The sequence below is a fragment of the Theobroma cacao genome, chromosome 2, assembly GCF_000208745.1.
Source record: "Theobroma cacao cultivar B97-61/B2 chromosome 2, Criollo_cocoa_genome_V2, whole genome shotgun sequence".
Classification (NCBI taxonomy): domain Eukaryota; kingdom Viridiplantae; phylum Streptophyta; class Magnoliopsida; order Malvales; family Malvaceae; genus Theobroma; species Theobroma cacao.
Genome location: NC_030851.1, coordinates 40470082 through 40492900, shown reverse-complemented (window position 1 = coordinate 40492900; position 22819 = coordinate 40470082). Strand labels below are relative to the sequence as shown.

The 22819-nt window shown below is 34.7% G+C and overlaps 2 protein-coding genes and 1 long non-coding RNA gene across 4 annotated transcripts; 1 reads left to right on the top strand and 2 right to left on the bottom strand.

The window, feature by feature from the left end:
- On the bottom strand, positions 1323-2884 carry LOC18610459. The gene is made up of 2 exons (XR_001926462.1): positions 2712-2884; positions 1323-1954 (listed from the first exon to the last, which is right to left on the bottom strand). It is a non-coding gene; the product is annotated as an uncharacterized LOC18610459 (long non-coding RNA).
- On the top strand, positions 10183-15865 carry LOC18610458 (myb-like protein B). Of its 2 annotated transcripts, none has more exons than XM_007046122.2 (12): positions 10183-10881; positions 10994-11040; positions 11159-11215; positions 11335-11407; positions 11742-11797; positions 11925-12104; positions 12196-12380; positions 12542-12687; positions 12854-12996; positions 13078-13286; positions 13395-13540; positions 15067-15865. In XM_007046122.2, the coding sequence occupies exons 1-12, from the start codon at positions 10795-10797 to the stop codon at positions 15175-15177; spliced, it is 1440 nt and encodes a 479-aa protein (XP_007046184.1). In that variant the 5' UTR covers positions 10183-10794; the 3' UTR covers positions 15178-15865. The 2 variants fall into 2 exon arrangements, with proteins under 2 accessions (XP_007046184.1, XP_017971367.1); XM_018115878.1 differs by having other exon boundaries at positions 12539-12687.
- On the bottom strand, positions 16742-19879 carry LOC18610457 (UDP-galactose/UDP-glucose transporter 3). The gene is made up of 7 exons (XM_007046119.2): positions 19697-19879; positions 19148-19245; positions 18937-19067; positions 18498-18528; positions 18180-18283; positions 17878-17999; positions 16742-17450 (listed from the first exon to the last, which is right to left on the bottom strand). The coding sequence occupies exons 1-7, from the start codon at positions 19798-19800 to the stop codon at positions 17045-17047; spliced, it is 996 nt and encodes a 331-aa protein (XP_007046181.1). The 5' UTR covers positions 19801-19879; the 3' UTR covers positions 16742-17044.

Genomic DNA, 22819 nt, shown 5'->3' with positions numbered 1-22819 from the left:
AGTTAAACGCTCCGGAAACAAATTTAGGTGATTTTTATTTATTTTTCTTTTTAACAACAATTAGGCCTTTTGTTTTGCCAGATAAAAAGTTCATTTTGTGCCATTTTCAAGAGACACCCTTCCCTTGTGTATGTCATTTGGGACTCCAGCAATGACCCCACAAGGAGAGTTCAGTGCACTTTTTTGACTTGTAATCAAACTTTAACTTGCCATGATTAACTTCTTAACCTTGAATTTATAACACATTAACATGCTAAATCAAGAAGGTCAAACTGTTGACTTGACTTGGGCTCAACAAGTCCAAAGCCCATGAAAGAAAAGTGGAAGATAGGCCCAGATATATACAGGTGGAGTTGAATCCAAAGAGGCAGCAAAGTGGTTCTAAGGATTAGACTTGATTAGACACATGCTGGCCCATGTGCATCTCAGTGAAACAAAAAAAGGGTGCCCAGGGACACTGTGATCATGACAAGTGACAGATGGGGTTGCCCTGGCTGCATTCCAGTTAAGCTTCAGAGCCAATATTGAACGGGAAATCTCATTATTTCAAGCAGGGGAGGTGCAGGAAAAGTGGTCTTCACAAAAACAAAAAACAAGCTCCTCCCCAACTTGTGTTCTGTCATTAAGTGATGCTAGGGGGTCCCCATAAGGCTTTGAAAGTGAATCATTCATTTGACAGACATGAACTTCAGTTAAAAAAAAAAAACAACCTTTGAAAAGCCCAATCAAAACATCCTTGCTGTTTCAATGATCTATCTCTGGTGTGGAACTAATGGGATTTTACTCATTAGAATCTGACAAATGGTGTGAAAAAAGGTTCACTGTTAAAAAAGTAAGCAATCATGTGAGAGTAAGACAATTAATTTTCCTCATCCTTGTGAGACCAGCACCAAGCTAAAAGAGTTATGCCTGGCTGTTCTTAAGACTCTGCTCAAATTTCTCTGCCGCTACAGTTCACTATGGTAGGGTGGTAACAATTGCAAGTGTACAAATCAAAGCTTTAGAGCTGGAGAGTATAAATGTACATCAAGTGGCGACAGACTTTCATCAACTGAGGTTTGGAAGAGAGCTTCCTAGAAGTTTCTCAACACAATCATGGGATTTTTTCTTTTCTTTTTTTGTCATATTATCAATCTTAGATTGTAACTTAATCATAATCCTTTGTCTTTAATTCTTTTGGAAAATACATCTTTGAATGTTCAATGTCCTCTGATGCAATTTTCATACACTGATAGAGGAGAGTGCTCCAATCAAAGAGCAAAGCAGTGTTAAGAGATAATTCAGAAGCATCAATTTAAATTGACAAAGACCATCCACCCAACTTAAACATATTTCCTGTCTACATCACATAAAAATGATTTTATTACTCCATGTATATGGAGAATTGTAGATAGAAAGTCCATGCCTAGTTCCATTTCTTTGGTTATCAAAATGTAGAGTGATCCCTACTCACTCGGGCAGAGTTAAAGAAAAGGAAGAAAATGGCCCAACCTCAAGGCATAGAAAAGAGAAGCTGTGAAGCAGCTAGGATTATCAATTCATTTTAGGGGGAGAGAGGAATATACTTTTGACCAAGTTTCAGCAGTCACCTTCTTACTTTATTATTATTTTTTATCAGTTACTAATTGGTTTTTTAGTTTGGTCAGGGAAAAAGCAGGAACACAGAAGGCAAGAAGATTTTGGCTTGAGGCTGATGGCAGATAGAGGGGAGGGATCAGAGGGTACAGAACGATGTGTCAAGTCATAGTTTTGATACAAGAGTAAGGGGAATGAATGGGGGGCGGGGCTGGGGGGTCTTGCATCTTTGCACCCTCTGCCTCTGTAATGTGTTAGGTGAGCTCTTCCATGAACACATCTTTATTGAAAGTTGCTAAAGGGTGAGACCCATCCCCAGAATGACAGAATGTAAATTCATCTTCAAATTCCCCTTTGCCAGATGCCACTTTGCAGGTTTCTGCTACAAGGACAAACATATATATATATAATAAATGATTAATCCCTTTGTGAATTTTTTTTCCCTTCTTGGTGCTCTGAGCAGTGTTTCCAACTTATGAATGCAACAGTACTAAAAGAACTTTGTATGATTAGAAAATTGACTCTTAGCTCTTTCAAGATCATGGACTTAATATTTTTATGTCCCTTTCTAATTGAAAGTTGGAACTCCTCTAAATTGCCATCACAATTCTATAATTTACCAGAATTTAGAGTATATACTTAATTACTATACCGGCGGGAAGATAAGATAAGATTTGAATCATCCCTTTGATTAATAAATGAGAATCTTAATTTCAATGATAAAATCTTTCATGGGACCATCAATTTAATCAAATTCAACAAATTCTTATGATTTGTTTTAGCATATGGACATGGAAGTAGGTAGTGTATTATCTCATGCAGTCATAAATTAATCAGTCAAATCATTTCATTAAAAATTTTGCAATCTGGCATGTTGAACAATAGTATAAAGATCATTTTATTACACACCAGGGAAGCTCACTCCCAGTTCCTTTTGCTCAAAAAACCATGAAACTAATTCTAATTTCCATGTTGACAGTCCACAGAGAATCATGCATGATTAAGTCAAAACCTCGAACTTGAAACATAAAAAGATTTCAAAACCCTCTTCCTTGCCATTCAAACAAGGTCTTAATTATTGTGAATTAAGCTTTTTCGGGGTCCTAATACGAAGTTCAAAGGGGGCAAAAATATACCTGAGAGTGATGATAACATGTGGGAAGATTATCTAGCTAGTCATGGCAAAAAGGGGGATACAGCAAACAAGCAGCAAGTGATAGGAATATACATGGAGAGTGAAGAGGGGCATAGGATTCCCACAAACGCTTTTCCTTTAAGAAGAGCGTGCTTTGTAGAAAAGATAGGGTGGGGGTGGGAAAGGGAGGGAAGTGAAGTGAAGTGAAGATATACCGACCTAGCTAGTCTTGAAAAGGTGGCTCAAATATCAAAAGAGGGTGCCCACAAAAATGTAGGAATCCCAAGCAAAGAGAGCCCCAACATGCACATAAAGCTAAATATGGATAAAAATAGCATTGCATATGCTCCAATTTTTGTTCCACACGTGGGACCTTTCTCTCTCTCTCTCTCTCTGTTTCCTTTTCTACATGGGATCAGGGAATATTTTCTCCCACTCAAACAAAATATATATATATATATATATATATATATATATATATATATATATATATATATGTATATGGTTTCAATAAGAACAAGATTTGTCATTTCACAGAAAGGAAAAGGGAGGAAGAAAAATTAAAAACCCCAAAAAGAACAAGATTGTACCTTCACAATGTTACATTTTTAATTTATTCTTCAATTTTTTGCAGTTGAAGAATATCTTGACCAACAAAGCTGATATTCGATGCACTTTCTTGGTTATCAAGCCTGTGTTTCCATTCAATTGGTCAAATACATGATTGAATTTTGTTTTAACGAGTAACATGATTGCTTGTTTGCATATCATAGGTACAAGACGGAAACACCATGTTTTCTTATTCTTTTGTAGACTAGGTGTATACATAGCAGTATTCTTCTAAAACAGACTGGAATCGAGATACACATAGTAAACAAGAATGAGTACCACAAGAGACGTTACAGGCTGCAAATGTTTGTCTCTCTGCAAACTGGTTAATTAGATAGTTAAAGAGATTGATCAATAAAAGAATGACCATGACTGGAGTAATGTGGGTACTATACACCTTTAACAATGATAATTAAAATTAAGATACAAAAAGAAAAGTATCTAACAAAATCGTAAGAAAGTGGTCTGTACTCTTCCTCTAGCTACAAGTTAGTTGCTTAATGCATCGCTTTAATTGTGTAGGGTAAAACACACTCTCTTTTCCTGCCTTCTTTTTCGACCTTCTTGTCTACTTTATGCTCACAAAGTCTTAAGCTTTGATCAAGTGATGAATGAAAACAAATTATGAGGGTGGAGCGGCCAAACAAATCCCAAATTGGGGGCCCTTCAAAAGGAAAGTTGAGATTAATTTTAGTGAATAGGGCTCATCAATTGGTATATTATGGGACAGTGCACAAACAACAAGACAAATTAATGTGTACTTAAGCAAAAATTAAACAGGACTTTTGCATTGTATTCTATCCAAAAAGGCAGCCTCGCCGGCTAAAGTTGTCCCCAGACAAATTGCTTTTCTTTCCGAAAAACAGTAAAGACCAAGTAACAAAAGGAGAACACATGTTTATACAATTATAAATAGTCTACATAGTTTGAATATCTTAATTTCTTTCCAATGGATGAATTCCCAAAAAATAAAACAAGGTGATCCCAGAAGAAAAATTTGTATTCGAGTTTTTTGAGTAATTAATTAACATATACATGTACTTATCAATAAACTAAAAAAGCGATTGTCCCAAAGTTTTAATTAAAGAGGTTCTACTTCTAGATCATCTTTTCTTTCTTTCTTTCTTTCTTTATTCTTCCTTTAACTTTTAAATTCTGTCTCTTTTTTAATTTTTTTTTTCTATTCAGCTATGTCCTTTAAAATAAAAATTGAAACTAAAAGGATGAGCATGGACCCTTTCAATTGGAAAAAAATAGCTTGTAAAGTTTAACTTTTTTCCATCCATGTATAAGGCAAAAAGAGGTATTAATTAGGAGATGTACCTGAATTTGATTATTCAAAAACATGGCCCCAAAGTAAACCAAAGTTATCAACAATGTAGGATCAAAGCTTTTGAAATGTTCACTACTCAAAGCTAGTAAAGCCTCAAAGCTTTATTTCCTTTATTTTTTCTGTTCATGAGCAATATTTGATGATAGTGTGCTTTGATAATTTAGAAATGGAAATTAAAATCAAATCAAAGACCTAGATAGAGTGCATTGATTAAGCAGTACTTAGCTTAATAGGCTAAAGCAAAGGAGGAGAAAGAAAAACATGTTATGATAAGCTCATTGAATATTTAGTACTTAATCATTCTTATATTTCCTTTATGTTGAGAAATGGGAGCTTGCAAAAGGCCCACGTGTTCTTTTTCAATCTTACGCTGTTTGGGTTGAAAGAAAAATAAAAATGAAAAGGAGAGAAAAGGGCAGGGAGAGTGCATGAGACACATGGCTAACAGCAATTGATGGGGTGAACGCTCTACTTGGCATGATGAGGAGTTTCATCAAAAGAAGATGAAGACCCACCCCCCATCTCATCAAATATCAATCTCTTTGGGAACTTGGGCCTCTCCTCCCAAAGCTCCACTACCACCATCATTCCTTTGTATCTTGTTTAAGATTTTCATCAAGGGATTAGTGGAAAATATCATTACATCTTGAACTATATCCATGGTAATGTTTTAGTATTCCATCCCTCCGCCCTCTTTGCCGTAGAAATAGCACAACGCCATGGTTTTGGAGACAGCTTGCCCTTGTCCTCCCCTTGATCACTTATAGAAATTGTTATTAAATCAAACACGTTAAGAAGACGAATTCAGTTGCTGATAGAATAGAAAACTCGAAATTTATAGTATTAGAAACTTGTATGTTATTCGGTAAAGTCTAATCCAAAGGTTTTGTGTTCTTATAAACTTATTAACAATGCTATAATAATCAAGCCCTGGTTTTTGCTTAGACCAAAACAACAATAATAACAATGAAACAAAGAACAGTAGGTGGCCAACCCTATCATGAATCTCTTCTTTAATTTTCTTTTTATGTTGTTTAATTTTGTATTATTAGAGGAATCCACCATGGTTAGACCAGTCAAATTATTCCTGCAAAGTCCCTTCAAGGGGCTGGCCAGCAATGGCCATAGCATTTGCAAAAAAACATTTTATCAATCAGCCTTCTTCTTTGTTAGGGACCCCTTAGTGCCTTTAGCTGCGCCAATATCTTTGACACCCTACTAATAATTCCCCCCTATGGCCGATAGTTTTATTACACTATTACTAATATCAGTACTCATCAAGTTTGATAGCAAAAAATCTCTAGCATGATCTCTGTGGGATTGGAAAAAAAAAATTCAATTGACTGAAACTTTGGGGTTGGCCTTGGCCCTCTTCCCCCCCCTGCCAAATTCCATAAACCATGATCACCATCCCCTCTCCCTTTTGGTAGCTAAATTAACCACATCTGTTTCAAAGAACATAATCAAAATGATATGGCCTACACCTACACAGCAGAAAATTAATCTAGGAGTAGGGCTAAGGGAAAAGAAAATGTCCAATGTTCCAGCTATGTTTGAAGTAATTGTAAAACGAAACAACACGTTTTCTGGGACCCTGGGGGAAGAAAAAATAGCTGCAGGGAGGTCCAAGATCATCTTTATGACAAACCCAAATTGTCAAAGATTAGGATAATGCAGCCAAGAATATTTACAATTACCTTGTCATAGTATAAACAATAGGGTGATAAAGTGAAAGATGTATAGGGATAGGGGTCGAGCCAAGACAAGAGAAGATGACCAAAAGTTTAGTGTTCACTCTCAATCAAAAGCCGAAAACTGACAAAATTAAGGCATAATGGGAGGAGAAAGGAGGGAGGGAGAGTTTTTCCTTTTCTTCCTTTTGAATATAAGGAGGATCTGTAATGCTTTGCGAGACGTTAATTTTTTTCTTTGTTTTTCTGTTTTTAATTTTTTTTTGAAAGCTTTTAAAAGTTTTATTTTATAAAAAGATGGTTTTAAGCAATTGAAACTTTTGCATAGGGTTCCACAGGGTCGGTCTTTTCCTGGGTCTTCTTGCTCTTTGATGGCTGCTTGTGGGACAAATACATCACCGACTCTCCTCCATGTCTATTTTTCCTAATATCTCTCCACTTCCCCCTTTTACATATTGCCACGTGTTTTCAGATTCCCTCTCCATATAAAGTTTGTCTTTATACATCTTTATCAAAGGAGTTTTTTTTTTTTTAACTTTTAACTATTCAATTATATAACAATTTCGAATTTAATCTTTCTTTATCGATAACTCTTCGTAAACGATACGAATGTAATAAATAATTGAATTTTTGAATTTTTTTTAAGATTTTTTTATATATTGTATGTGGATTTTTTTTATTTATTTTGTAATGTTATACAAAGAACCAATAATATAGACTTACAGTTTTTGAAATATGAACTTAGATCAATCATTTGAGCAAAAAACCCAATTCCTTTCCATCAATGAAAAAAAATTTAATCTATTAATTTTTTGGCAAAATAAGTTTCAATATTTTTTATATTTGATAAGATGAATGAAAATCACAATCAATTGACAATAACATATCTAAATACCTCAAACTTAATCGATATGAAATTTCTTTTATCATCATTTTAATAAAATTAATTCAAATTAACCCTATTTAACGAAGTATTCGGATATCTAGTATTTATCAAAAGACTTTATTAATTAAATATTATGTATATATATATATATATATATATATATAATATTTGAAATGTGGTATCTTACACATCATCCTTTGGCTTCAAAATCGTCCATGTATGTAAAGATAAACACAAACTAACATAAGGAGCATCTGTTACTTGAATCAATACCTCCTTTTTGGCGGGAGAAATCGCTGTCAAGAAAGAGACCCATGACATTTGCCATTCGTAGGGTTTTTGTCTTCTCCCACCAATTTTCCATCAACTTTGATTTTTAAAAAAAGTTAGATATGTAATATATGGTTCATTCCCCCACATCCCTTTTTTTAGCCACGTGTCATGATGTTTCTTTGTCCACGTGGCTCCCCACAACAGTTAGGTAAAACCGTTTTTAAGTTTCTAGGGTTTGCATAGGCTTTGGACTGCAACAAGTGGCTTCGGGTTTGGTGGATTACATTGAAGAATAGATGGGTTTTTTATTTTTATTTTTTGTGGGTTTTAATAATAAGAGTGGCCGGCTAAGGTAAGCCCCACATTTATTTTCAAAAGATTTTAACGTTTAAAGGATTGAATATAGTTAGGTTTAGGTCACTTCAATGCGAAAAGCTTTGTCATGCATGTGTGTTGCAAGTGGAAGTCATGTTTTTCCTTGTACAGCATGATTGTCGGTTGCATGGTTGAAACTATGCAATATGTATTATACCATATGATGATAAATATCATAAAATGATATATTATATGTATATATATAGCTTCCTATGAAGAAACATGGCTAACTATTTCATGTGTTTCTTGAATTTTTCAATTTTGTCTTTTTCCACAAATCGTAGGTTTCGTAGAATGTTCTTTTTTTAGATAATTAGTGAAAGTATGTGATTTTGTTATAAAATACGTAACACGTGACGATTTTCTATCAATATTGTGATATTGTGAAATTCATGGTTATTAATTTAAATCATATGTTTAAAATCGACCAGAGACGGAGTCAATGTTTTATTTTCTTTACTATTATAAGTATAAAACTTAATATATATATATATATATATAGTATGATTATCTTTATAATTACTATTTAACCACCTCTCATTCAAAATTCTAAATCCGTCACTGAAATCGACTAAATTTTGTATTCTATAAACTTTGTTTCGATTTTTTAATCTCAATTGGATGAATGAAGAGGAAAGAAAAAAAGAATGTTTCTAGATGGATTATAATAGCAAATTTGCTTCTCTTGGTTTGAAACTTTTTTAGAAGGTGTAATTTTCTTATAAAAATAATGTATTAGCCAAAAAATTTGACTTCTTGTGGGAAAACTTGGACTTTGAAATGCCTAACAACATTTGCCACTCCTTTGAAATTCCATTAAGAGAAAACTAAAAATTATAGTTTAAACATTTTACTAGTAATTACAAATTATTACACCTATTTTTTAAATATTTAATTAAATAATGTGATTTGGGTGATGTAAATGCATTAATACATCAATCAAAAAAGTGGTCAACCTCTTAGCATTAGGGACAAAACTTAGATAGAATTTTTTAAGTCATGTTTTCTTTTAAAAAATGATCAGATGAAAATTAATTTTGAATATCAAAATGGATAGAATTCAACTAGAATAGCAATAATACGTAGAAAGTTAATTACAAATCTTGTCTATATAAAAAATTTGATCGTTACTTTATTAAACGATGAAAATTCTATCGTAATTTTTAAGTAAGGTACCAAAACTTAATCAATTTCTTTTTCAAATATTGTACACTTGATTTATGTAATAAACCATTTCAATTTATCGCTTCTGATTTTCAATTTTAAGTTTTATTTGATCACTTTCAAAAGGAGCCGACGCGAACTTAACATAAAAAACTTTAATTTTAAAAGTCAAACTCTTGATATATAAGTCTAAAATCTTTGAAATTTAGTAGGAGATAGGACATCAACATATAGGCAATAAATGTCACTCATATTTTAAAAAGAAAAGATTAGCAAGTGACAATTGGGGTTGCAAAAAATTTAATCAATTTCGCTCTAAATTACATCTCCATTTATCGATAATTTTTTGCTCGGATATCAAATAACGCAAACGATGATTAGATGTCGAAACTTAAATTTCGAGAGACAAATTTATTTCGTCTCGAAGTATAAGATATTTTTCTCCGATTTACTGGAACTTGAAATGATTAATATGCTTCACATGAGAAACAAACAAAGAAGGAAGTGAGAAAGAAAGCAAGAAAGTTGCAATCAATGATTCCCTCAAAACACACACAAACAAAATACATTTCAAAAAATTTGATCCAAACAAAACAACATTTACATTTTCCACTCCAATTAAATGAAACCAATTAAAACCAAAAAAGTTCACGTGAACTCACGCACCAATGAGAACCAGCCACATCGACTGGCATCGCCAGGGCTTCCCATCCAATCAACCCACGCGTTGCTCTTACGTGAATGTCGCGTCGAGTGGGGATTGTTGTGAAGAAATTTTGAATGTAAAAAATTTAACCCTCCAAAAATATCAAGTGAAAGAGCTGTGAAGAATTGAAGGTTAGGTCACGAAGATCGTCAAGTTATTTAATTGTTAAAAAATAATAAAAAAATTAAAATAATAAAATAATTAAAAATATGGTTGCTTTAGGGGCAGAGTGGGGTTAGTCTCTGAGGGCATTCATTAAGAACACAGCATCATGAAATTCAGCGTTATTTATTTATTGTATTTATTTATTTATTTTGGATTTTCAAACTCTCCTTCATACCCGCGCACTAGAGCAAGAATCCGTTGATTTAAATTAATATTTATTTATTTTTCCAATTTTTTTTTAAATTAGGAAATAAAATACAAAATCCTTGTAAGAAAGAGAAAGTATATTTCAAAAAGTTTCTTTCTTTGAGAGAGAAACCAACCAAGGAATTCATTTCAGACAGAACAGATCATCACTCTCTTCCCATGTTTTCTCTTTTTCCTCTTCAAAGTTTCAATCTTTTTCCCATTTTAGATCTACCCTTTTCGGTTCTACGTACGTACATGTAAATTTGAATCGCAAAGTCCAAGCTTTAGTAGCGTTTTAAAAATGGGGTGGTGAAGGGTGGTGGAGGTTATATGATTCTCTTTTTCTAAGTATAAACAGAAAGAGAAGGAGAAAAAAAAAGGTTAGAATCCGAGGAATGGAGTAGAAGGGGAGGGGGACAAAGCATAGAGTTATCGAGAGGTATATGGATTCCGTTTGAACCCAACAGTGACCTTTGTTGTAAAAGAGAAAGAGAGGGAAGTGGAAGTGTGTTGTTGGTTCCTTTTTTCAGGGTTTTTTTTTTTTTTTAATAAAAGGTAGCCAAAGGGGTTCGCTTTTCAGCATGCCACTTGGGTTTAATAAAAGGGAAGGAGCGTCAAGGAAGGCCAGAGACTGAGTGAAAGACAGAGATAAGAGGAGAAATAAGAGAGTAGTGGAGGAGGGACCAAAAAAAAATGCAGGAAACAAAGAAGAAGAATGGTGGAGCTGGCAATGAAGATTCCAAGAAGAAGGAGCGTCATATAGTGACGTGGACTCAAGAGGTTTATTTTTTATTTTTTTAAATTTCTCTTCTTTGTTTTCCTCTGTTGTATTTATTTGTTTATTCGTTGATTGATTCTTTGTTTTGGGGGGGTTCTTTCTTATTTGATGCAGGAAGATGATATACTTCGTGAACAAATCAGTTTACATGGAACTGAAAAGTGAGCCCTTTGTTCTTCATTCAGTGCTCCTTCTTTTCTTTCATTAAAACCATTTTTTGCTATTGTTTTATGATGAATGGGATTGAAAGGGGTGTGTTTTGGTCTTATTTGAGTGCAGCTGGGCTATCATTGCCTCAAAATTCAAGGATAAAACCACAAGGCAGTGCAGGAGAAGGTTGTTGAAAAACCATGATGATGATGATGATATTGCTTTCAAAGAGTTTGCTTGATGATCTTCCATTTTGATCATTTCTTGATTACTGGTTTTAATCCTAATTTAATGTCTTTCCACAGATGGTACACATACTTGAATTCTGATTTCAAGAAAGGGGGATGGTCACCAGAGGAAGATATGCTCTTATGTGAGGTAATAATAATAAATTTCTGTCCTCTATCTTCGTTCAAGCTAAATGTGGTCACACTCTTTTTTTAACAAAGCTTATCTTCTGGGGAGGAAATGTTACTTTCATTGATCAGTTTGTACCACCTGTCGCATGTTACTGGCACAGTAGGTGTTGAGTTTTCAAAACAGATAAAAAAGGGGTTTATTAGAGGTAGGCCAGACCTTAAACTGATTGACACAGTGGTTTGTCTTTGAAAAGTTGGGCAAACAACAACCACTTGAATTTCCAGTTTGGATAAGTGTTATTCTTGATCATTGAATGTGGATTCTGAGCTGATGCCTTAAGGTGAATCTGCAGGCTCAAAAGGTATTTGGCAATAGATGGACAGAAATAGCAAAGGTGGTTTCAGGCAGGTATATATGTTTTTAACCAAAAAAAAAAAAATACTTTGTCAAAAAAGTGATCTCTTTCCTAACAATCATTTCTCGATTTTCTGTTGTTAGATTATTGATTTTTACTGATATTATGTTATTAATGCAGAACGGATAACGCTGTTAAAAATCGGTTCTCCACACTATGCAAGAAGAGAGCTAAGTATGAAGCCTTGGCAAAAGAGAACACAACAACATGTATAAACGCAAATAACAAAAGAATTTTATTCCAAAATGGGTTCAATACAGAGGGAACAACAGAATGTACTGCTCCTGTTAAGAGAATGAGGTACACCATGGACCTAGAAATGTATATACACAGTGATGATCAAGAATTATTGTCACTTTACAAATTAAAACCTTCCCTTTTTACAATCCAGGAGATCCCACATCTCTGATGTCATGGAAAATTGCGATTTCGGAGATAGAGCACATAAAGTATCTGGAACAATAATCAATCAGCAGCTAAGGCATCCATTTGCTGTTTTGGGTCAAAATCTCCACAATGTTAACAATGTGGTGGTGCAATCTCAAATCAACAATGTTAAGGAGGTCTCTAATGATGGTAAATCTCCTCAAGCAAAAACTTCTTGGCATCGGCACTTGATTCTGTTGCTCTTACTCTTACCAGACCTGCAAAGAGAAATTTTGACAATAGCAAATCACTCCTTTGAAGTTGTTCATAATATAACACTTATATTCTCTTTCTCCTTTATTCATTAGCAGCTCAGAATAATAGAACTCAAGGAACATTTCTCAAAAAGGATGATCCGAAGATAACTGCTTTGATGCAGCAAGCAGAGCTACTCAGCTCACTTGCATTGAAAGTTAACACAGATAATACAGAACAGAGTCTGGAAAATGCTTGGAAGGTGAGAAGTAATTTTGTATTTCCTATATGTTTTCGTGTTGTCAATATCAAATATGATCATCACAGTACCTTCAAAATTAGTACAGTGCTAATTCTTAAATACCCTGGGGCTAACAGTCCATTTTATGCATTACATGTCCCTAACCTTCATCCTATGTTATATTCAGGTTCTCCAAGACTTTTTGAATCAGAGTAAAGAAAATGACATCTTCAGATATACAATCTCTGATATTGATTTTCAACTTGAAGATTTCAAAGACTTGCTAGAGGATTTAAGGAGCAGTAACGAGGGAAGTCGACCATCTTGGAGGTAACAGAAAAATCAGTTGACTTGCATTCAGATTTAGAAAAATTTCTTACTTAACACTAACTAGTGATTACTATGTTCTAGGCAACCTGATCTGTATGAGGCATCTCCAGCCAGCTCTGAATACAGTACAGGGTCAACGCTGATGCCTCATCTGGCTGGGCAAAAAGGAGAAGAAACTCAAGTTAAGATACATGCACTGCACCAGGATATACTGTCAAGTCATATTGGAGAGCAAAATTGTGGTAGTGAACAGGAGAAAGGTGCTCTTTCCAGTGCAAACACAGATCATGGTAATGAAATTCTATATCTGGTATAAAGGCCTAGGATACCTTGTTTATTGACTATAAAGTGGATAAAAAAAGATAATGTTTCTGATGAAATGTCTTATATTACCACAGTCGAGATAATCCCATCTTGTGATGACCAAACAAACATTGTAGTTGCTTCTACCTCATCAAGTGCAGACTTCAGTTCCCCAGTCCAAGTCACCCCACTTTTCAGATCTCTAGCAGCAGGAATTCCCAGCCCAAAATTTTCGGAAAGTGTAAGTTATCTTGAATTGTTGATTCTACCAACTACAGATCCATTTTATAAGAATTGGAGCTCTAGCAGATAATATAAGTTGCAGTAGCAGGTACTAGTTCTTGTTTTATCTTTCTTAAGACTTTAATTCCATCTGCACTTATACTTGTAGTGGAGTTGTGAGCTTATCAGTGCCTAGCCTACCAAGAACAATACCAGTGTGGATTAATAGTTATGCATCTATTTATACCAGCAGTAGCAGCAGAACTTTCATATACTTCTCAGCCACCGTTAAGAGGTTGTTTGAACCATTGCTAGGACTTTGAACTCGTTAGTCAAATAGTGTTAGGAGCACTTTGAGTTAACAAACTGGCAAGGCATTAGTAACTTTTGTGGCTAGTGCTGAAAGCATCTGTGGAAATGATAATGGCAAAGCTGTTACTAGATTCTTGTCTGAAATTGAAGTGGCCCAAAATTTTAAACCAGAGTCAAATTGAAGTTCCTGCTATCACAAATTAAAACACTATCAATTAGAAAAAAACAAACAGCCAGGCAAATCAGAGAGTAACATTTCATTTCTAAATACACTATACAGCTATATTTGCAGAAACTGCCATACCAAATACTAAGAAAAAAACTAAATAAACAAAAAAAAATGTAGATTACAGAGTGAAAAGGGAGAAAAAAAGGGTAGATTAGAGAATAACAAGGACTGCAGAGTGCTTTCTGAAAACCAAATTCCATTAAGCATTTTTTCTTGTGCTGTGTCTCTCTATCTCTCTTTTCCCTCGCATATTTATACAATAGGCTTTTCCCATTTCTTCATCAATGGTTTACCACTCATAAATTTTTCTCATTATTTGTAGTTATCCACGTTTTCTACATTTAAGTGGAGAAACCACCAATTGACCGTGGTGTATGTGCAAGATATTTTAAGTATTAGTAACTAATCACTGAATTAATAGTCAGATGAGTATGTAATTCAACTACATGTCTACACCCCAAAATTTCTGTGAGTTATTGCCTAGGTGTCATCATCTCAAGACAACAGCCCATCTAAGCTCTAAGAAAAATGCTAAGAAACATAGTGAGGCCAACTAGGATTCTGGTTTTTGCCAAAGTGAGCTTTGATCATAGTGCTCCTTGATAGTAAAAAAGAAGTTACTTAACTGAATCATACTTTCCTCCATCGTGCTAGAAAGTATAGTCTGGATGACAAATTTCTAACCAATCCAATAAGGATTTTTTAAACTGGAAATTTTTATTTTGAAAAACATTTTAGAGTTTTATTCATGCTCAAGTTGTAATACTGGTTCAGTCCATGCTGCAATTCCATTTACTCATAAATTTCCTCCGGTCTGTTCCCCTCTTATATATGGTTTTGCTCTAAAAGTGTGAGCATGTGAAACTCAAAATAGAGTTCTGCACTACTTGTATTGTTTTTTCCTTTTCTTAATCTAATATAGAAATGCTAGCGTACACACCTGCAGGAACATTATCTCGAACTTTCATATGAGACTGACCACTATGTTTTTGTTTCTTTTTCAGGAAAGGAACTTCCTACTTAAGACACTTGGAATGGAGTCCCCTTCTCCTAATCCAGGAAACAATCTTTCACAACCACCACCTTGCAAACGAGTCCTCCTCCATAGTCTATAACAAACCTCTGATCATCTCTTATACTGAAAACAACATTGGTCTATAGTCAATATATCTCATCATTCGTTCCCTTGAGCAACATAGCTCATGTTGAGTTTTCATCCATTTTTTTTCATCCTAGGATTGCAGCCATCTTGGCCTGGAATTTTACAACAAGGCATTTAATGATCTGCATTCCCAGCTACTGGCTTAGAATGTTTTGGTGCATTCTAGCTCAGACACATCCAATAAGATGTCCTGAGCCCCATTAATTTTTCTCTTCTAATTTCCCTTTTTTCCTACTAGAGAGTACTACCTTAATACTCACATTAAAAACAGTGTGTGCTTGTTAGTGTGTGTCATTCTTTTGTTTGTCATCTCATCCGGAGCGGTTTCGGGTATCTCTTCTTCCATCCTTCTGATCCAGTTTTTGTCCTTGATTTGTGATTTTGTACAGAACCTTCTATATAAAATCCTTAGAGTGTAATTATACATTGGCAGCTTGCCTACATATGATAAAAGAAACAGAGGAAGAAAAAAAAGTCATAGTGAAGGAGGATTAACCACTTGATTCGATTCCTATTTGATGTTGTCCGGTGTGCAGAGGGTATAGAATAAGTTTTTTGTGGTTTTCTATCCTGATTTCTAATGTAATGATACTCGATGTGATTTGAGTGAAAATGTGTTTTGGCTTTGGTGTGCATTATTAGCTCTCTCTGACTCTTTTCTTATACAATTTCCCCAATTTGAGTTCATCCATTATGAAATCTAAATAGACAGAAGATGTGACAGTTTGTTACAGATGAAAAACACGATGCAGGTAGCTAGGTAGCAATGGAATCATGAACTTGAATCGTTTTGGATCTTTGGAAAACCCGTACACTGAAAAGAACAGGCAAAAAAAAATTGCAGAGAACACTTGAGATAGCAAGCCAATTTTAATGCAATATTTCCATATCTTCCAGAAATCGGAGCATTATCAAACTGATGTTTTCTCTTTCTTTCGAAGAGGAGAAAACCAAAGGAAACATAAGAAAAACAAGAATGTAAAAAGCAGCATACTTACAGAGAATGTAAGAGAGCATCCATTTGGTCTGGCTAAGCACTGAAATGGAATCACCCCTTTCTTTCCCTTCCTCTCTTTCTAACCAAACCTGTCTCTGATCTCTGTTTTGTTGTACAGAAGAAGAGTGTTGGAAAACTCTGTTATTAAGGAAGATCATCCGTGGGGAGGGTAGGAGGTAATAGTGGTGGACAAGTGTAATTATGAGCAAAGGAAAAGCAAAAGGGTAAAAAGAAGGGAGGGAACGTCATACAAATTAAAGTGACACTTACTGGCCATAAACTTTCTCGAAGGAATGGTGCGGTTTGACTGTTTTGACCCCCGAGATCCCATGCAAATAATGCAGAGCTTTGGCCCAAACCCAATCTGGAAATTCTGTAGAGAGGCTTCCAAAATTGGAATAGTGAAAAACCTGAAGGGAGAAGCCTGGGGCTGGCTTGTCTATCTAAATTTGGCGAAGCATTAAACGTTCAAATTCATCTTAACTGCCCGAAATATTGAAAGTTTGTAGGGACTGAGAAGTGAAAGTGAACCAAATAATGCAATTACAGCTGTATCCTGGGTATCAAAGCGCTGTTTCATACCTTGATATGACAAGTTCACAACAAGTTTTTCGAATAGAACACTTAAAGCTCACAGCTTATCGACACAGATGGTTCTTTTTTCCTCGAATGAATATCTATTCAATTACATCTACCAATTTCTAAGTATTGATTAAAATTTGGGATCATTGAACCTTAGGGCTACAATGATGGGGAGAGGTTAAAAAATACAAAAAAAAATAAATAAAAGGGGTTATACGCAAAGCTCAAAACTAGGCCTCCTTCAGGCCTTTCTCTTCTTCTGCAACCTCTGCAGCTTCCTCCACTTCAGGTAGATTTGGTATGACAACCCAGAGAAGACCATGAGTACACAACCCCATTGCTTTCCAGACAGGGGATTGCCACTCAGCAGAGAAGACACCACGATGCTGACAAACTTCCGTGTGGTGGTAATGGTTGTGTTCGCCAAGGAGCCAAATCGACTTATGGTCAGGAAAATGAAATTCTGGCCAACAGCACCGCAGAGGCAATAGAGGAAAATATCCCAGGCAGCTTCTGGATGCTGCCTGCAAAACTGGACTGCCTCAAAACCACTACCATGAGGCCATCCGAACATGTAAATCATGTTGTATATGGTACCCCATAGGTTCATCCCCAACATGATATCCCAAGCACTTGTCTTTGGATACCTAAGCAAAGGAAACCAAAAAAGATTTGAGTGAGAAAATCAGTTCTGATGAAAATATCTACGATACTGGAAATGGAAACAACTTATGCACATTTTAAAGGCCATAGCAAGAAAATGAGGGAACATAAGTTTGATATGTCAGCAAGCTGGTTTGTTTAGTTCCCATGTATCTTGCTTGTCCATAATTCGTTCTTGAAAATCTACATGAGCTGACATCTCAGTGAGAAAGTGATCAAGAGAGCGAGAAAAAGCCTTTAAATTAAAATATCTACAAGCATATTTATTGGTTAATTCGATTATACATTGACACTAACAAAGGTATAAGGAGGATAAAACAGCAATCCTGTCACATCATGCATGCATAATTAGTCTTCATGAAAAAAGCCAAGCACAAAAGATAAAGTGGGAAAATGTTTCCACAAACATACCTTGCAGTTATTGAATCCTGAGTGGCGTTTGTAAAGCCATCAAAAGCAAGGTTCAAAAAGCAGAGCCCATATCCAAGAGGTGCATTGGGATGTGCCAACTTGCTAATTGTTTTTGAGCTAGTCTGGAATAAAATTAAAGCGGACACAAGCGCAACATAAGACTCAGAAATGAAATGATATAGGGGGTACATCATGACATTTAGTCCTCCAATATGCGTTGTGAAGAAGCAAGATGACAAATCAAATTCACAAAAATGGAAGTAGCATTGTTATAACAGTCTAACAAATAACACATTTCTCACCTTCATAAGTGCAAATGTAGATACCCCTCCAGCCACAAGGAAAGTACAGATATACTCCGGTAAAGTGTATCTAATACCATAAACTAGAGTTCCCATCAGCATGACTGCATAAAGGTAAAAATACACGATTAGCTATTGCTAAAAATTCATGATACACAATTCTTTAACCTAAAAAAAATTAAGAATAGTAACACGTACCTTGCAGCTGGAATACACTACCAACTCAAAAATTACTAATGCTTTACATGATACTATTAACAAACCAATCAATGAAGATCCATGAGAAAAAGAGTTTATAGAAAATAAAGTATATCTTACCAGGAATCATTTTTGAGGATTTTGCCAGCACCTGCAAGTAAGAAGAGCAACATCAAATGCTAAAATAAATCAACTAAGCTATCACTGGAAAATCAACAGTACTAAGGAATAAAGCCCCCGTCACTAGAGAGAAAACATTTGGGTTCAACTATATTCATGGCATTAAATTAAGAAATGTTAATTGTTTAATCACATACATATAGAAGTATTGTGCCAAATAAGAAAACCAGAGTAGAAAAGGCATCATTAATTAAGAATTTAACACCAAAAGACTCCAATAGAACATGTCTCCCTACACTAGTGACCAAACTCGAGATCTAAACCATTTGCCAATTCATGTTAAATCTTAATGATCAACACAGAGAATTACTAAAAGTCTAAAAACCAGTAAAAATAAAATGCGAAAAACATCTACAAGTATGGAGAATGTCAGACATGCCTGAGCAGGGTAACTGATGTATTTCAATGCTTCTATACCCATGGCCGGACCAATTGTATTCGTGATTCCAGCACTCCAGTAAGTCCACCAGGGAGCTCCGCCACTGCTGCTACTGGACCAAAGCTTTATCACTGCATAGGAATCACAAGAACAAACACATTATTAACCCTAATCATCGTGAGTCAATGGTAGAGGGAATGGGGAAGCTTACTTATGTATGACCAAACTAAGCAGACCACATTTTGCGCCAAGTTAAGGAACGCAAGATGCTCAAACCTCTTCCCATCGGGACCAAATCGCTTGGTGGACCTAAATGCCAAGACATGTCGTAGTTCAATTAATCACCTTTCTATCCATTTTAAGAACAAAAAAATTGAAGTTTCTCGATAAACAGCAATTTGGGAAAGTGAAATCTTGAAAATGCCAACGGAAAATTAATGAAAATTATTTAAATGAACACTTTGCAATTTTCAAGAAATAGATTTGATTAAAACGAATGGAATAAATTCACTAAAAATTATCCTAATTCAAGCCAACTAAAACAACGGTAAAGTATTCACTAAGATCCAAGCTTTTCTCTTCTTTGCATCTAAATCAACTTTGAAATTAACTCAAAAAATACGAATAATTTGTCGCACATTGAAATCGAATGAATAACTCAGAACCTTTCAACAACAGATCAAACAAAGCAACGCCTAAGCGAAAAATATCCAATAAGAAATTCCAAAAGAGAAAAAGAATATAAACTAAAAATACTTACAGAGTTTCCTGAAGAACACCCTGATAAATATAGGCAGACCAAATCCCGGCCACGCAAAATGCCAACACGAACACTCGCCGGAGTCCGGCATCGTGTAATTCCATTTACGAAGCCGTTTAATAACTGTTTCTCTTTTTTATATTTGTCAAAAAAAATGCGAAAATAATTAAAATCATAATAAGGAGATCGAAGGGCACGAACGAACGAGGCGATTGTTATAAGAGGGAAAATGGAGCGCCAAGTTACGTGGGTTGTCCACGTGGGTTTTTCTCATTGGATTAGTGACATCAAGACTCTTCTTTGATTGGTTAAAGAAACGCGGACTTCGTAGGTCCCTCCCAGAACACAATCAAGAGCCCATTGACTTTTTAAGGCGCCAATAAATATAATAGAAATGGTTGGGCTAATGACTTGGACCTGGCTGGGCCCATCGGCCTTTAGAGTCCAAGAATAAAAATGCTTATGGATCGGGCTTGGGCTTGTATTTGAATCCACAAAACCGGTGTAGTTTTTTAAATCAAAAACATTGTTTTATTATCTAAAAACCTTATGAATTATTTTAAAAAATTCAAATAAGTTATTATTTTTTATTACGATCAATCAAATTTTTTTATTTTTATTTAAAATTAAATAAGCATTAATAGTTGATTAATTATTATTAATCAAAATATCACTTGTCATTTTATATTACGTAATACTAAAATAATATATTATCATATCGTAATTGATGATGACGTGACATATTGATATGATATTTTTTATCTTTCATATTAGTGCCACATGAACATTAAATGATATGCTTTTGATTGAAAGCTTAAACCAGTTAGCAAGCTTTGATAGGCTTTAAACAATTTTGGGGTTTTTTTTACATATGCACCTTTAATAAAATCTTAATCAAAAATAAATTGAACTTAAGAGAAAATTAAAATTAGTCATAAATTATTAGAACTTAGTAAAGAATATTAATCGAGACTTAATTGTGCATCCCAAGTTAAAGTTGCAAAGAATAAAAGACACTCGTCTCTTGATCACATCAATCATTTTATATGTCCTAATTATGAGGTCACAAACACTAATTAATTATGCTTTACCTTTAAATCATTTCTCTTTTTCGTGAATAAATTTATTTTTAAGTAAAAGAATTTAAATCCTCGAGTGCAATGAAATTAATATGTATTCGTAATGTATTCATTTCATAATAACAATAAACTTTTAAAAAGATTATTTCATCACGAAATTAAATGTACTTATTATTAAATCGAATATTCAAATACAAGGAATTAATATGCCAAAGAATGCCGGCATCCATGAGTCATGGACTCGTAGCTTAGTGTTTTGGCGACGATGAACCCTTGAAGAGGATCTCTCATTGCCTGATTTGATAACGATAAGGCCACGATGAAGGCCTTTCATTGTTGGCTCTCGTGTAGCGTGAAGGGAAAAAACAAAAATGGCCCATGACCGTGCCAGGCACGGCCACCACGCTACAAAATGACACCAGTATGCTGGGTCATGGCCTGGATAAGGCACCATCTTTTTCTGAAAATGATTGTAGGGCATGAGCTACACGTTCCTGCTTCAGCAATGAAATTTCATTATATTTCTGCACATGCCACCTACTTCGGCCTCCCTTCTTGACTCAATAATTTCATTGGATGAGATATGGTACAGTAATTTTAGTATAAGAAAATTGCACAGTATCACGAACTCACGTTTTTAACATGAAAAGTATATCTAATAAGTGATGGAATGTTCATATTTATATACTTAAAATTTATATTATCTTTTATTGATGTGGGATTCATGACTTTTTATCTCACTCGTAAAGGATAAAGATTCTTACATTAATTGAGATCTACCTTGACTTTTGTATTTCTCATAAAAACCTCACATCAATGAAGATTCAATTTATTCTAATGCCACTTGTTACAAGTCCACGTTCCAACCCAAAAGATATATCTAGTAACGAAATACTTATGTTTATATACTTAAAACTCACTCTATTTCTTATTGATATGAAATTCGTGATAAACAACTTTGAAAGAGAGCCATTTTTATATTATTCAACATCATTGATAAGCGATTATATAGTTTTAGGTAACTTTTACCTCCATTTTTTGTAATTTTTACTTTTTTTTTTCTTATGACATTTTGAGTTTTTTTTTTTTCACAATTAGCATCCAATGGAGTACGGCGTCTTTTTTCTTTTTTTTTAATTAATTTATTATAAATAAGTTCAATTCTCACAAAGATATTCTTAGATATAAACAAAAAAGTTAATTTTAAATCAAAATAAGAACAAAAATTATTAATAAAGTGATAAGCGAAAAAAAAGCTATCTATTAGATGTTAATTAAAAAAATAATTATCACAAAATAGTACCTGAAAAATTTGAAATCTTAAGAGAAGTATGGCACGTTTGGTACGGGGAATAGCTATGCTATTCCCCCTCTATTCCCGGTCATTTCCTATTCCTTCGTTTGGTACCAAATTGAAATACGGAATAGCAATTCCGCAGGAATAAAAATTCTGTCAAATAGGTTAAAAGTCATCTTTAACTATTCCCCTCCCCCATAGTAATAGCTATTCCATGGCTCATGGAATAGCTTTCAAATATATAATGATCAAAATAACCCTTATAACCTAAAAATATTACAACCCTATACCTATAAATACTTTTTTTCTCTCATTTTCCCTTTTCTTTCTCTCTCTTCTCCCTCTCTCATTCTCTCTCTAACTGGAACTCAACACCGGCGGCGACGGCGACGACAGCAACCGAATATGATCGGAAAACGTCGATCTAGTCCTTTCCGACAATATTGAATCGAGATCCAGCCAGATCTGGCACTCAACGGCCAGATCTCGCCGCGGGAAGCACCGGAGCTGGTGCTTCCCGACCAGATCCCACGGTTGGATCTGGCACTCCACGGCCAGATCCAGCCGTGAGGAAGCGCCGATCTGGCGCCATAGTGGCCAGATCCGGCCAGATGGTGCGCCAGATCGGCGTTTTGTTACACCGGTTGCCTTTCTGGCGACCGACCCATGAAAAAAAAAAGGCAAAAATAGAATAAAAAAGAATAAATTATTTGTAAAATATAAAATATTAATATTTTATATATAATT